General features: G+C 37.7%; 1 protein-coding gene across 1 annotated transcript; it reads left to right on the top strand.

Moving 5' to 3' along the window:
• The first annotated feature begins 13,837 nt into the window (after positions 1-13,837).
• LOC131318123 (probable leucine-rich repeat receptor-like protein kinase At1g35710) lies at positions 13,838-14,287 on the top strand. Its single transcript, XM_058347951.1, has one exon. It carries the CDS (start codon positions 13,841-13,843, stop codon positions 14,237-14,239), a length of 399 nt encoding a protein of 132 aa, XP_058203934.1. The 5' UTR covers positions 13,838-13,840; the 3' UTR covers positions 14,240-14,287.
• Positions 14,288-14,616: the final 329 nt, after the last annotated feature.

Below are 14,616 nucleotides of genomic sequence, written 5' to 3'. Positions count from 1 at the left end.
AACAAAGTTGTGAATTCAAGAAATAAGGTTACGAATTCGTATCAAAGTATCATAAAATTCTATTCATAATTGAAGGGTGCATATCGTATACACTCAAATATATATAGAGTTGGTATTCTAGCATTTTCTATTATTTTCGGATCAAGTAAATAACAGATGAGAGGGGAAAACTCACCCGAGTCAAGGGAAGTTTGGAGCAGTTCCCTAGTAGCCACCTGAAAAGCCAAGAGAAGGGTACAGAACAAAAGGAGTTTCCAAACGACAAAAAGCATTTTTAAAGCCATTTTCCTTCAAGCATAATGACAGGGAATGTAGGGCTCATGGCTTTTTATAGCCCAAATAAAACTAAAGGAAACTTGGGCCACAAGAAGACTTCAAAGTTTTGGGAGTCTTGGGTCACCAAAAGTCGTCCGGACACGGGGCGGTATTGGCCCTTCTATGCTGCACAGTTTTTGGTCTCATTCGGACCGTTCGTCTCGGCAATTATTGGTCTGGATTTTAAAAAAATTCTTCTGGGAATGAGTTTTCAAAATCTGGACCATCCAAAACACTTTTAAACGGTTGAGATTAAGCACGGTACCTTCGGCCAAGCACCATCCCCGGATTCTGTTTATGAGGCAAGGGCCATAGGGGAAGTGGGGGAAGTGGTCAAATTGTATAACAAGAGCTAAACTAATGTTAAAGAAAATTCGTAAAGGAGAAGTCTGCCACGTGTACAATTGGTTCTCAGCTGCCACGTCATTGTGATTAGTTAGAGTAATTGGGTTGTTGTAATTAGTGGGAAGATTAGCTGAGTTGTTTAGGGAAAGCTATAAGAGCCAAGGGGGTTCTACTTTGTAATCATCGAGAAAACAATTCAGTGAATAAAAACGAGAACACTTTCTCTCTCTCCGATTCTCTCTATCTCATTTGCTTTCCTTTGATTTTGTTTTCCCTCTGGATTAAGAACTTCTTCATGGTATCAGAGCCCGACGACGGAAGTCAATCGATCCAAGGGTTTTTAAATCAAGAACTGTTGTACTCTTCATCTTAGGGTTTCAAGCTTGTTCAACGAAATGTCTGGATCTACAAGTGAAATTGCAGTCACAATGCCACCAGCTCTGGCATTTCTGGTCTCCAATTTTCACACGCTCGTCAAAATCCAGTTAAGTTTCGATAATTACCTTCTATGGAAAACTCAGGTGTTAAATGCTCTTCGTGCGAATGGTTTTATTGAATATGTTGATGGCACGATTGGTCCTCCACCGATGCAGATCCGTGATACAAGTAATAATCTTGTCACAAATTCAGCTTATTTGCGTTGGAAGCTTATTGATAATCAATTGCTTTCTTGTCTGACTGCATCGTTATCTGCTTCTGCATTACCCTTAGTTTTAGGGTTAGAACATGCCTTTGAAGTTTGGAGTTGTTTGGAGCAACGATTTAATTCTGTGTCTAGGTCCAATATTCATGATCTCAAGAGAACGTTGTTCAACTCTACCAAAACTGGTACAATGGACCAATACATTGATGAGATCAAAATTTGTGCACAAAAGTTGAGTGCAGTTGGTTATATGGTAGATGATGATGATATGATCTTTCACACTTTAAATGGCTTACCAACAGAGTTTGATCCTATAAAGTCAACCATTGGAGCACAAAGAGATTTGAAATTTCATGAACTTGTTTCCATTTTGAAGTCTGAGGAATCTCGTATACATAAGTCTAAAGGAGTCACTGATTCTACTAGTGTGTTTGTTGCTACACAAAAACTACAAGGTCTTGATATTTCTAGAGCAAGTAGTTCAACTCAAGGGTCTATGGTTCTAAACACTAGATCTTTCTTTACACCTGTAGCTCAACCTTCACAACCCCCAGGCTTTCAGTCACAACCCCCAGGCTTTCAGTCTTCACACAGCTTTCAAGCTTTGAATCCTATGTTTCAGCCACAGTTTCCACAAGGTTCCTTCTTACCTCAGTTTTCTCAGTCCAATTCAAGATTTAACAACAATAGGACCAAGCCAAGAGGACAAAGTTTTGTTCCCTTTTCTAAACCAGGATGTTGTCAAATTTGTGGCAAAGATAATCATACCGCACGTACTTGCTATTATAGAAACACACAGCCATTAGGTTTCAGCCACCAGCTTCCTTCTTCAGGATTTCCTCAGACAAACATGTGGAGACCTACTTTTCCATGTCAGTTCTCAGCACCATCCTATGGACAGAATTACTCTTCTACTTTTCAACATGGACCTCCTCAGGCTCATTTTGCTAATACTGGTTTTCCTCAACATATTGGTCCTAAAAGTGGTTCTTGTGGCAATGGATTTTACTCACATCAAATTCCTTCAGTGTTTGAACCTCCTTCAGAGCTGTTTTTCTCAGGCTTTCCTTATGCTACTGCTTATACTGCCACTCATTCACCAAATATGGGGAATTCTGGACCTGGTTCTACTTCTTAGAGTTGGTATTTTGATAGTGGAGCCACCAATCATGTAACTCCTGATGTTACTAACCTGTCACACACTCAACCTTATTCAGCAGGGGCAGGGGTGATGATTGGAAATGGTAAGTCCTTATCTATTGCTTGTACTGGAAAGGGGATTTTACCTACACCAAGTGCGAACTTTCATTTAACCAATGTTTTGCACACACCTGCCATTACACACAATCTGCTTTCTGTTTTTCAGTTTGATAGAGACAATAATTGTTCTCAAACATTCAATTCCTCTGGTTATGTCATTCGGGACAACCATTCTAATCAAATTCTATTTCACGGCCCATGTCACAAGGGTTTTTACCCTATTCAGAGTTGCTCTGAGCTTGCTTCTACTCAGGTTCCTCTTGCTTTTCATAACAATAAAATTGTGCCAACATCTTCTGCCACTTTGTGGCATCAAAGGCTTGGCCATCCAAGTTTCCTTCTTTTTCAGTCATTAATAAAGCAATATGATTTGCCTGTTGTCAAACCTTATGATGTTTCTTGTTACAGTTGTAACAGTGTGAAAAGTCACACGTTGAGCTTTCCTTTGTCTGTTTCCAAATCTGATAGCCCTTTTGATTTGTTGCATATGGATGTATGGGGCCCTGCTCCTATTCCTTCAGTAAAGGGTTTCAGATATTATCTCTTAATCATAGATGATTGTACTAGATACTCTTGGTTGTTTCCTTTACACTATAAGTCAGATGTTAAGTCTACTCTTGCTCAATTCAAAGCTTATGTGCAAAATTAGTTTCATACTACTGTAAAAACTGTGAGATCTGATAATGGGAAAGAGTTTGTCAATAACTATCTTACTCATTTGTTTCTTATCCATGGTATAATACACCAAACGTCTTGTCCACACACACCAGAGCAAAATGGTGTGGTGGAAAGGAAACATAGACATCTTATGGATACAACCCTTACTCTTCTTCATCAAGCAGGAATGCCTGCTCATTTTTGGTTGGAAGCTTTGCTTACCACTGTTTTTCTAGCTAATCGTTTACCTCATTCTTCTTTAAATTTTCGAGTTCCTTTTGTCCTTCTTTTTCATGCACAACCTGATTATCTTACTCTAAAACCTTTTGGTTGTGCTTGCTTCCCATGGTTAAAGGCTTATCATTCTCATAAGTTGGTTCCTAAATCTACTCCCTATGTATTTCTGGGGTATTGCACCACTTCAAAAGGTTACAGGTGTTTTGATCATATCACTAATAAAGTTTACATTTCTAGACATGTGAGATTTGTTGAAACTGATTTTCCTTATTCCATGATTCTGTCTAAGTCTTTTGCTTTAGATTCTCCAGATCCCATTCTCTCTTCCTTTTCTATTCCACTTACTAATTTTCAGGATATATTGTTGTGACTGTTAATCCTCATCTTCCTCTTCCTTCTTCTCAGCCCCCACAAGTAAGTATTCCAGTTCCCGTTTTTGAGTCTTCTTCTTTTCCTATTCTTTCTGGTTCTGAATTTCTTGATTTTCCTTTATCCAGTTCTGATTTTGGTTGTTCTAATTCCTTTTCTGTTCATGTTTCTTCTGTTCCTTTTTTCATCTGTTTTACCTGCTCCCATAATTGGTCCAACTCATTCTATGAGAACAAGATCACAAAGTGGTATTTTTAAGCCAAAACATCCTCTTACTCTCTTTACTTCTGTTGCTTCTTCTTCTCGTTGTTCTTCTTCTTCACCTACTCGAGAACCGTCTCATTTTTCTGAGGCTATTCATCATCTTATATGGCAAAAGGCTATGGCAGAGGAATATGAAGCATTGGTTAAACAAGGTACTTGGCTTCTTGTTCCCCCTCCATCTCATGGTCATGTCATAGGCTGTCAATGGATTTATAAGATCAAGAAGCACTCAGATGGCTCAGTGGCTAGGTATAAAGCTAGACTTGTGGCGAATGGAAACCAACAAGCAGAAGGACTAGATTTTACTGAGACATTTAGTCCCGTCATTAAACAACCCACCCTCAGAGTTATTCTTAGTCTTGCAGTTCATAATAAATGGCCTCTTCGACAGTTGGACGTCTCAAATGCATTCTTGCATGGTGTGATATTTGAGGATGTGTATATGAAACAGCCCTTGGGGTATAGGGATCTAGCTCATCCTGATTTTATTTGCAAGCTTTCCAAGGCTCTTTATGGACTTAGACAAGCTCCAAGAGCATGGTAGGCAATGTTTTCTAATTTTTTAGTTGAATTGGGGTTTCATTCTAGCAAGGCAGATACTTCATTGTTCATTTTGACTCAAGGAAGCTGTATTACTCTTGTTTTGATCTATGTGGATGATATAGTTATCACCAGTAGTGATTCTGCTTACATTACTACTCTCATTCACACTCTCAGCACCAAGTTTGTTATGAAGGATTTGGGCAGTCTTCACTACTTTCTAGGGATTGAGGTAACCACTTCTTCTTCTGGTTTGTTCCTCTCTCAATCCAAGTATGCTTCTGAATTGCTTCTTAAGGCTGGCATGGTGGAATGTAAACCTAGTGATTCTCCTACTTCCATTAAACCTAGTTTATCAATTCCAGATTCTCTCTTTGAAGATGTTTCTCTATTTTGAACTATCGTGGGATCTTTGCAATATTTGACTTTGACAAGTCCAGAGATTTCTTACTCTGTTAATGTTGCATGTCAGCATATGCATTGTCCAAAGCTTAGTGATTTCATTGCTGTTAAACTCATTCTCCGATATAGCAAAGGCACAGTGAATCAAGGCTTGCATTTTACTTCCAGCCCTTTATCTATCACAGCCTATGCAAATGCAGGCTAGGCAAGCGATCCCATTACCTGCAGGTCCACTACTGGTTTTAGTATTTTTATGGGGTCTAATTTGGTTTCGTGGTGTGCCAAGAAACAGCACACCGTCGCTAGGTCATCCACTGAGGCCGAGTATAGGGCTATGGCCCAGACGGCTAGTGACTTGGTGTGGTTGCAACAATTGTTCTCTGAATTACACATTCAGTTTTCCCAGCCACCTGTTTTGTGGTGTGACAATAGGTCTGCTATTTCTCTTGCATCTAATCCCGTTTTTCATGCCAGGACCAAGCACATAGAGCTTGACTATCATTTCATTCGAGAACAAGTGCTTAGTAAACGCATTGTTTTGCTTCACATTGGCTCAGAGGATCAAATAGCTGACATTTTTACCAAGGCTTTGCCTGTGCTCAGATTTCAATTTTTGAAGTCCAAACTTATGGTAGGAGATCCTCCCATAAGTTTGCGGGGAAGTGTAAAGGAGAAGTCTGCCACGTGTACAATTGGTTCTTAGCTGCCACGTCATTGTGATTAGTTAGAGTAATTGGGTTGTTGTAATTAGTGGGAAGATTAGCTGAGTTGTTTAGGGAAAGCTATAAGAGCCAAGGGGGTTCTACTTTGTAATCATCGAGAAAAAAATTCAGTGAATAAAAACGAGAACACTTTCTCTCTCTCCGATTCTCTCTATCTCATTTGCTTTCCTTTGATTTTGTTTTCCCTCTGGATTAAGAACTTCTTCACTAATGTTAAAGAAAATTCTTCTTCGGCCACAAGAAGAGTTTAATTTACGTCCATTCTTACATCGTCTCTTACAAGTCATGGCGGGATCAATTAGATAATGTTGTGGGCACCACCTTTACTTGTGAGAAAAGAGGTAAGAATAGATGTGAACTTGGATGTGAACTTCAATGTGATCAAAACGTGATTTTAAGGGTACCCGCGAGAAATCAACAAAAAAAATGACCGAGAAGGGCTTGATCCGAACAGTTCCGAACAATTTTTTATTTAACGGTTCAAATAAAAACTGCTCAAATTAAGTCTTTTCCAGTCATTTTTTTTGCTAATTTCTCGCGGGCATCCTTAAAATCACATTCTGCACACATTGAACTGTTCGGATCATAAAAATTTGATTGGAAACTATGAGATTGAGATTTGAGGTATTTTTTTAGGTATTTTTTTGGGTGTCCCTTGAACTGTCCCTATATATATACACACACACATCGTCTCTTACAAGTCATGGCGGGATCAATTAGATAATGTTGTAGGCACCACCTTTACTTATAAGAAAGGAGGTAAGAATAGATGTGAACTTGGATGTGGACCTATTGTTGGAACCGGGATTCGTTTATCACTGGAAATTTGCTACACACCAAAAAGAAACAATATTAGAAACTTACGGGACCAATTTCAGGCGTCCGGAAATTGGCAATCGAGGCTAGTATTTTTATGGAGAATACTATATCCTTAAAGCAAATTCGTCCTCCACACCGGTGCTCTTGGGTCTCTTGAACGTTTGCCTCCCAGGATTACCCGATTTTTGAAGAACGAAAGTAGCACTACAATCTGTTCAGCGGGCGAACCAGGAAACTATGCAGAACTCTCTCAGAATATGTATGTTATGAGTGCAGAAATTTTTCGTCTATGGAATGGGAGAAGATGGGTTATAGAGAAGTAGGCACCCGAACGAAAAGGAACGGTGACTGTTTGAAATGGTGTCAGGAAAAAGACGCAACTGTTCGGAGTGATCTCGGCCGGAGAGACACCACTGTTCGAACTTGTTCTTGCCGAATCAGCGCGTTACTTCCATTTCCCTAGGCTCACGTTACAAATGTATAATGCCAAGGTAAATGAAGCATTGCACCCATTGGTTTAATTTTGCCACATGTTGGTTTATAACCAACACTAAATTCAATTCAAAAGACTTCAAATAAGTAAGTAACTAATTAAAATAATTAATACAAATTCCCTCAGATATTAAGTCTTTAATTAGAATCTTATGAACCCGCTGCTACGCTCGGCCCGGTTCAGTGGCAAACCAAATAATTCCAAGTACTCCAAATATATTTATTTATCCACCATAAGACAAATAAATTACAACCAACTTAAATGATTTATTTTGGAGTCAATTTCCAATTCACTTATTTCCAACACCTATATATATATATTCCCTCATTCCTGGATGGTGGTCTTTGTTGGAGGTTGTCCTACGCGTCGCAAATACAAAATAACTAAATTGAAGTATTTAAATCTTGTATGATTTTCGCTTTTCTTAACTTAGTGAAGCATTAATGAGAAGGATTTGGCTCTTAATTTGCAATTTGATATTAAACTCAAAAGTATTTTTAATTGTTCAAATTTGTAGAAAAACGACTCTAGCTAGTAAAAGTCTATTCTTGTCACTAAGAGTTAATTTGTTCTTACTGATTTACGTGTATATGACAAATTTGAATCCTTGATCTTGAAAATAACGGTTAAGATGCGACTGCTTCCTGCAGTGTGAAGGAAACTCGGGTCATAAAGAGAAACTTCATACTCCTATGACCTATGTTATAGGAAATCCTATGACCTATGTTATAGGAAATCAAGCTTGGATATTTGTGCCTTGAATGTTTCAAACTTCAAAGTTCAAACATATGTTTCTGTCCATTTTTGACAAGTAATCTTGCCTCAATAGTTATTTTCATTTAGATAATTTGTTTATTTTCAATTACTCGTAGAAAAATATAGAAAACCAAACGTTAGTCTTGATGAGGAGCCTCTTATTCCGAAAGATCGAGGTTGAATAGTAATTAATGTCGTGCGGGGCCTCCTGGCTCCACGGGGTGCACATAATCTTGGTGATGTCTCTGTTGAACAAGACAATTGTGGCATGTCAATAATGGCATTTCTTCTGTTCAAAAAAAATAATGGCATTTCTATAGCAAATCAAAAAAGGAAGAAATCTTTTCTATAACTTAAATAGGAGTCCTGTCCAACATGCATACTTAAGATCTCACCCTAGAAGGTTTGAATACTTATTTTGTCATCCTTAAATTTAGATAGTTCCCATTTCACCCTTTTATTACTCCCTCCGTCCCTTATTTAGAGTCAAGTATTTTATTTTGGGCTGTCCCTTAATAAGTGTCCATTTTATAAAGTTAATAGGTAAAAGTTGGTGTATTGTCTATTTTATCTCTAAAAATAGATTTCATTTTGAAAGGTTAGTGAGCAAAAGTGTAATGATGATGGGTAAGTAGGGAACGTAGAGAAAAAAGTTGATGTGAAAGGTATAATGATGATGTCTTTTAAAAAAATTGGAGTTACGAAGCAGGACACTTAAAAAGGGACGGAGAGAGTATTGTTTTATCACATTTAAGTAGGACACTTAAAAAGAGACGAATGGAGTATTGTTTTATCACATTTTTAATTATAATAGAGTAGAAGTGATTATCCCTTTATTACCGGACCATTATGTTTTGTGCAGGTCCTAATTTTAAGAAACAGAAAGTCTACGGTTCCCGACCCCAAAATCCCGATCGGAGCACACTCCGGCCACCGGACGGCCCATTCGAGCCGTCCAAAAATTCTATAAAAAAAAACCGAGTGAGTTCTCGCGAGGATCAACGGCATCCGATGTATGTAAATTCTCGATCCAAACACTCCATATTTTTGTATATATATACATATACAAATGCCCGGCAGGACGTGGAATTCGGATCGGGATTTTGGGTTTCAGGAACCGTAGCCTCCCCCTCTTTAAGAAAATAGTTTGTACCTAATTATCCCTTATTTGCCGCACCATTTTCATTGGTGCAGGTCCCACCGCTTCGATCCTATCTCGCCCCACCTTCCCATTCATTGGTCAAAACAGAGGAAAAGAAAAGAAAAGGGTAACTGAAACAGCAAGTCCCGTCCCGTCCTCCGGTCGTCTGCTTACCAATCCGGCAAACGGAAACCGAAGAAGCAAGCCACCATTCCGATTCTGAGTCCTCTCTCTCTCCTTTCTCTGGCTAGAGGCCATCACATCCGGCGGCTTGAGAGGAGCAGCGATCCAACGAGTCCAGTGACGCCGTCCACCGTATCTCCTTCTCCGATGACGTCGCTGACCGCCGCTTACTATGGTTGTGGTTATGTGGGTCCCAAGGTTGTACTTTTCATGCGTTCGATCCCTGATTAGTGATTTGATTTTTTGGTTGATGAACAATTTTTGCTGCTATTGTATCAAAAATGGTCGGCAGCGTACGGGTCAGTGATTTGTGTAATATCTCCTAATACATGGAAGGTCCGACCATCCCAAAAATTATGTGCCTCATATTTTCCATTCACTATCGTTCAAAACAGAACCATCAAGAAAGGGGGATTCGAAATGGCAGGTCCGATTCCTCCTCCCGTCGGCGATCTACATTAAATTTTGGCAAGAAACAACCAATTAAAAACCCCCTTTCGTGGTCGGCCCGTAAATCCCAAAACTACCTCAAACCCAACCAATCCGAACCCATTTATTCTGTCGAACTCACTTGGAAAACTTTAGGTGGTGACATATGTCAACGATTTGAAATGGCTAGACTTTGTAAGTTTCAATTTCTAACCCACAATTCCTATATATATATTTCCCTATTTTATGGTGATTTTACAAATTTTGTCATGATTTTACAAATACGTGTTTCAATTAATTTGAATCGATACAAAGATGTTATTTTTCTGATCATTTCATCATAAATGGTCGTAATAAATTTTTGGCTTCAAGGTTTTTCAATAGACACCCAAAGAGAGCTCCGAAACTAACTAATGAGTTTTAGGGTGCTCGTTGAAAGGAAACAAATAAAGAAAAGAATTGAAAATTAGAAAATAAAGAATAAAAAAAAAGATTTTCAATTCGTTTGAACTGGTGCAAAGATGTTATTTTTCTGATTATTTCATTCTAAATAGTCGTCATAAATTTTTGGCTCCAGGGCCTTTCAATGGAAACCTTAAGAGAGCACAGAAACTAAATAATGAGTCTTAGAATTGACACCCTAAGAGAGCCCTAAAACTAAATAATGAGTCTTAGGGTGCTCGTTGAAAAGCCTTAGAGCAAAAAATTTATTATGACAATTTAGAATAAAATAATAAAAAAATACTATTTTCGCCCCGGTTCAACTGAATTAAAAAATGAAGCACTTAATTTTTGAATTATATTTTTTTAATATAGAAAGGGTGTATTTATAGAAATTAAGCAATGAGTGAAGATGTCTCAAATATTATTAAGTGATCACCCATTCCGTTAGGCTTGTTAGAAGTTATGTCAGTTTACGTAATATTTGCTCTTGTATTAGTTTTGCCAGCTCGCATTATAACAGAATGGGATCATCGTGCAATCCCAGAGCACCATATAAGAGCACCATATATGCTCAGTTCCCTGTAATTGAGAGATCATGGAAAATAGAATACAAAGAAAGATTTCCCCTTTCCTTCTTTCTCTCTCTAGTTCTTGAGTTCTTCTCTCTGCTTCTTGTTACTTTCTACACACGGGCCTTTGCTCGGTTTTAGTTGGAATCCCTGCTAGTGAATCCATTAGGCCGGGTTAGAAATGGCAATTTCAACCCATATTTTTGAACTTGTCTAAATCCGCCCATTTATAATCCAACCCAATCCAATCCGCTTATATTATATAATGGGTTGAACCTATATCAACTCATATTTATATGGGCTTAGGTTGGTTAAAATGGGTTAAATTTGGATTAGAATTAAAAGACCCAAACCCATCCTTGCACAAAAATGAACCAAAGCCCGATATACCTGGGTTTAACTCACTTCAACTTAAAATACGACTTTGCCTCTACTACTTAAAATACGACAGAGCTAGTATGTCATATCTAACTATTGATAACACCAACGAAGCAACTCAAATTTTCAGTCAATGTTATTAAAATGAGATAAACTTATCCGCGTAATCTCACATGTTCGTTTAGGCAATCAATAATTGAGATACGTTTTTAAACTATTACCGGTAATAATTATTTTCATACCGTTAACAGTTTGTCTTTAATCTGGATCGTCCAAAACACCTGATAAAAAAATAGGCTTCTTAGCTTATTTTTGTATTTATTCAAAAGAATTAGGTTTCGATCGTAAATTTTTACTTTTTAAATTCCTCTTGTCATGATGAAGCAATAATTTTTCAAAAAATTGACGAAAAACTTACAAATGCAAAATAATTTCAAAGAAGGACAAAAAAATAAGCCAATTAGCTTATTTAACAAAAAAAAGCCCTAAAAAAAGATTATTAGGCTAGGGTCCAGACACCCGTAAATTACTTATAGTTCGTTTTTTGATTAACTAGTAAGGGTCCACCTGCTTTGCACGTGAAGTTCATCAAATCAAGAATTAGTCTGTTTGTAGGTTTGGTTACTTATCTTGACATTAACTAACTAAGATATCCGATAAAAAATAAAAAAAGAACTAAGTTAGATATCATCAATGCAAAACTCACAACCTTATAACGGGGCCACCATTGAATTACAACATAATTTGTTGTAAAAGTAAATCAACAGCTTTACGCATGCACCAGTTATATATATGTTTAGTACGTTATCACAACCTTCGAGTCTACTTATTGAATTACAACATAATTTGTTGTAAGTGCTCTGTAATTTTAAACATTGAGCATTTAGTCAATGAGTTTGTGGACTTCGCTACAGGTAGGACTGAGTTTTATATATATATATATATATATATATATATGGCATTGACATTCTGTCAGTCACCGATCCCAAAACCAATTTTAAAGGAGGACACATTTTCATCCTTCCGATGTAAGATATTGTACTTGAAAAATATTTAACTTCACTTTCAAGCAACCAAACAACGGCAGTTAGGTATAACATTATTTGGCAAATGGAGCCTAATTCTCTCCAAATAGAGTATTTCGGCAAATTATATGGCGTTCTTTTCTTCTTATTAATAATGATATGTTTTCTATCATTATTATTATACTAGAGTTTGTCTGTGCCTAAAGATACAATGCAACATGAGATCTAATTAGTGGCGCTTGTACAATTAATATTGTTTGAGAGGGAGAGCCGTAGGATTTCTGGAGCAATTCAATGGTTAGGATTTATAGAGAGATAATATTCAAAAACCCTTCTCCCTTATTATGTAGATGTCCTGTGCATTTATAAACTGTACGTGGCTATTCATCACAATGGCGTTTGGAATTTGATCATGATTCATTTGTGCTATATTAGTTCCCTTTTTTTCCAAGCTGGATATCCACTTTGTATGTTCCCAATTTCAAACATCCACTTAGAATATTCCTTGAACTTTTCTCACAAATATCGGCACGTGGAATAAATGGAAGGGCAACAAGAGCAATTCATCAAACACCTTATATGCAACGAGTATTCATCAAACTTTTGTGCATGATATTTAACATAAAAGCAAGAAAAGCTTCAACGTAGATTCACCATGAGAGAGAGAGCAATACACATTTTTTCAGAAACTTACCAGTGTATCCTACCGACGCGAACTTTTTATTTCAAATGGATGACTTAGGTAAATTTTTCCCCATAATTCAGTCTTGAATTTAGAACGGAGGAGAATCTAGAGGCTCATTCAATGGAACTCTTGACTGTCGGAGGGTATTCAGTCTTGAATTTAGAATGGAGGAGAATCGAGAGAGTCTAATTCAAGGAAACTCTTGACTGTCGGAGAGTTGAGAGGGAGAAGGACATTCGAGAGGCTCTTCAAAATTATGGTCTCGGAGAGTTGTGAGGGATGCAATTGTTGTCTTATGCTTGAAGATAACACGGTTCATAGGGGATTGTGGTTTTGGAGAGACACAATAGTTTGGAATGAAATGTTGTGTTTTCCGTCGCTGCGAAAAGGCGTGGTATTGTTTCCAATTGGGCTGGGTCTGTTATTTAGGGTTTATTTGACGGGTATTTTTGGAAGTAGAAAGTGTGGGAAACTCTTTTGAGGCTTCACGTTTTTATAAGTAGAGTAGATAAATGTATAACGAAGATGATATGTATGTGGAGATTAGTCAAGATAAAATCCTAGACACCTTGGTTAGGAAAAGTATATAAAAAAAAGACCCTTAAGTTAATCACATACAAGAAACGGAGATTATAAAACGATGCTACCCACACATATTAAGAACATGATTTTAAAACACATAACATAAATGGAAAGACTCCGAACATAATTGTCTCATAGTTGTATCAACGATGCTATCCACACATATAAATAGATAAATATTTTACACAAATTTTTTTTTGGGCCCACATCGAGTCCTACACAAAGAATCCAAGCCGTTCATTAAATGTAAAATATTTTTTCAAGAGCCTCCGCAAAAAATCAACTCAATCTGATACTTATAAATGTTCGATTGAATCATCCAATTTTTTATTTTGATTTCTAAATAATGAATAGTTAGATGATTGGATCAAACATCTATAGATATTGAATTGATGTGATTTTTAGCGGAGATTCTTGAAAAAATATTTTACAATTAATGAATGCCTTGAATTGTTTGTGTAAGACTTGAGGTGGGCCAAAAAAAATCAAATAAGTCTGCCCCTTTCTTTCCACTTGAAAGAGGAAATAAATAAAGTGCGCCAGAAAAATCAGACCACCGAAACCGAATCATACCTTTTCACAATGCCGAACCTATTCAACTACCTTGCTCTGGCTCTCTCAGCCGTTCTGGTGGTTTTCCCACCTCCTTCCACCGCTCAACCACCACAAAATCGCGAAGCCAAAGCACTTCTCCGGTGGAAACAAAGCCTACACAACCAAACAATTGTCAGCTCGTGGATTTTCAACCAAACAAATGGCAACTCTTCAGCTTCAAGCCCATGCAACTGGCGTGGAATTTCATGCAACGCTGCAGGAAATGTAACCGGGCTGAACCTTGCCTACACGGGACTACAAGGTACTCTTGACCATTTAAACTTGTCATATTTCCCTCTCCTCCTCCGTCTCGACCTCAAATACAATCAACTCACCGGTACCATACCCACCAACATCGGCCTACTCTCGAATCTCGTGTATCTTTGATCTCTCCACTAACTCTTTCTCGGGCACAATCCCTCTCTCTGTCGCGAATCTCACCAAGGTTGTTGAGCTGGATTTTGGGCGAAACGCCATAACAGGGCAGCTTGTATAGAAAATAACAAGAAGTAGAGAGAGGAACTCAAGAACTAGTGAGAGAAAGAAGGAAGGGGAAATCTTTCTTTGTATTCTGTTTTCTCTGATCTCTCAATTACAGGGAACTGAGCATATATAGTGCTCTGGGATTGCACGATGATCCCATTCTGTTACAACACCAGCTGGCAAAACTAATACAAGAGTAAACACTACCTAAACCGTCTTAACCAACTAACCCTTTTTCTAACAAACCTAACTGACTGACTAACTGAACCATTAGTGTGCTT

This window comes from Rhododendron vialii, chromosome 2a (assembly GCF_030253575.1).
Source record: "Rhododendron vialii isolate Sample 1 chromosome 2a, ASM3025357v1".
Classification (NCBI taxonomy): domain Eukaryota; kingdom Viridiplantae; phylum Streptophyta; class Magnoliopsida; order Ericales; family Ericaceae; genus Rhododendron; species Rhododendron vialii.
The sequence above is the reverse complement of the archived record's forward strand: the minus strand, read 5'-3'. Positions and strand labels throughout refer to the sequence as shown.

Excerpts from the sequence above, each read along its gene's own strand:
- LOC131318123 (XM_058347951.1), top strand. The coding sequence starts at position 13,841 with ATGCCGAACCTATTCAACTACCTTGCTCTGGCTCTCTCAGCCGTTCTG.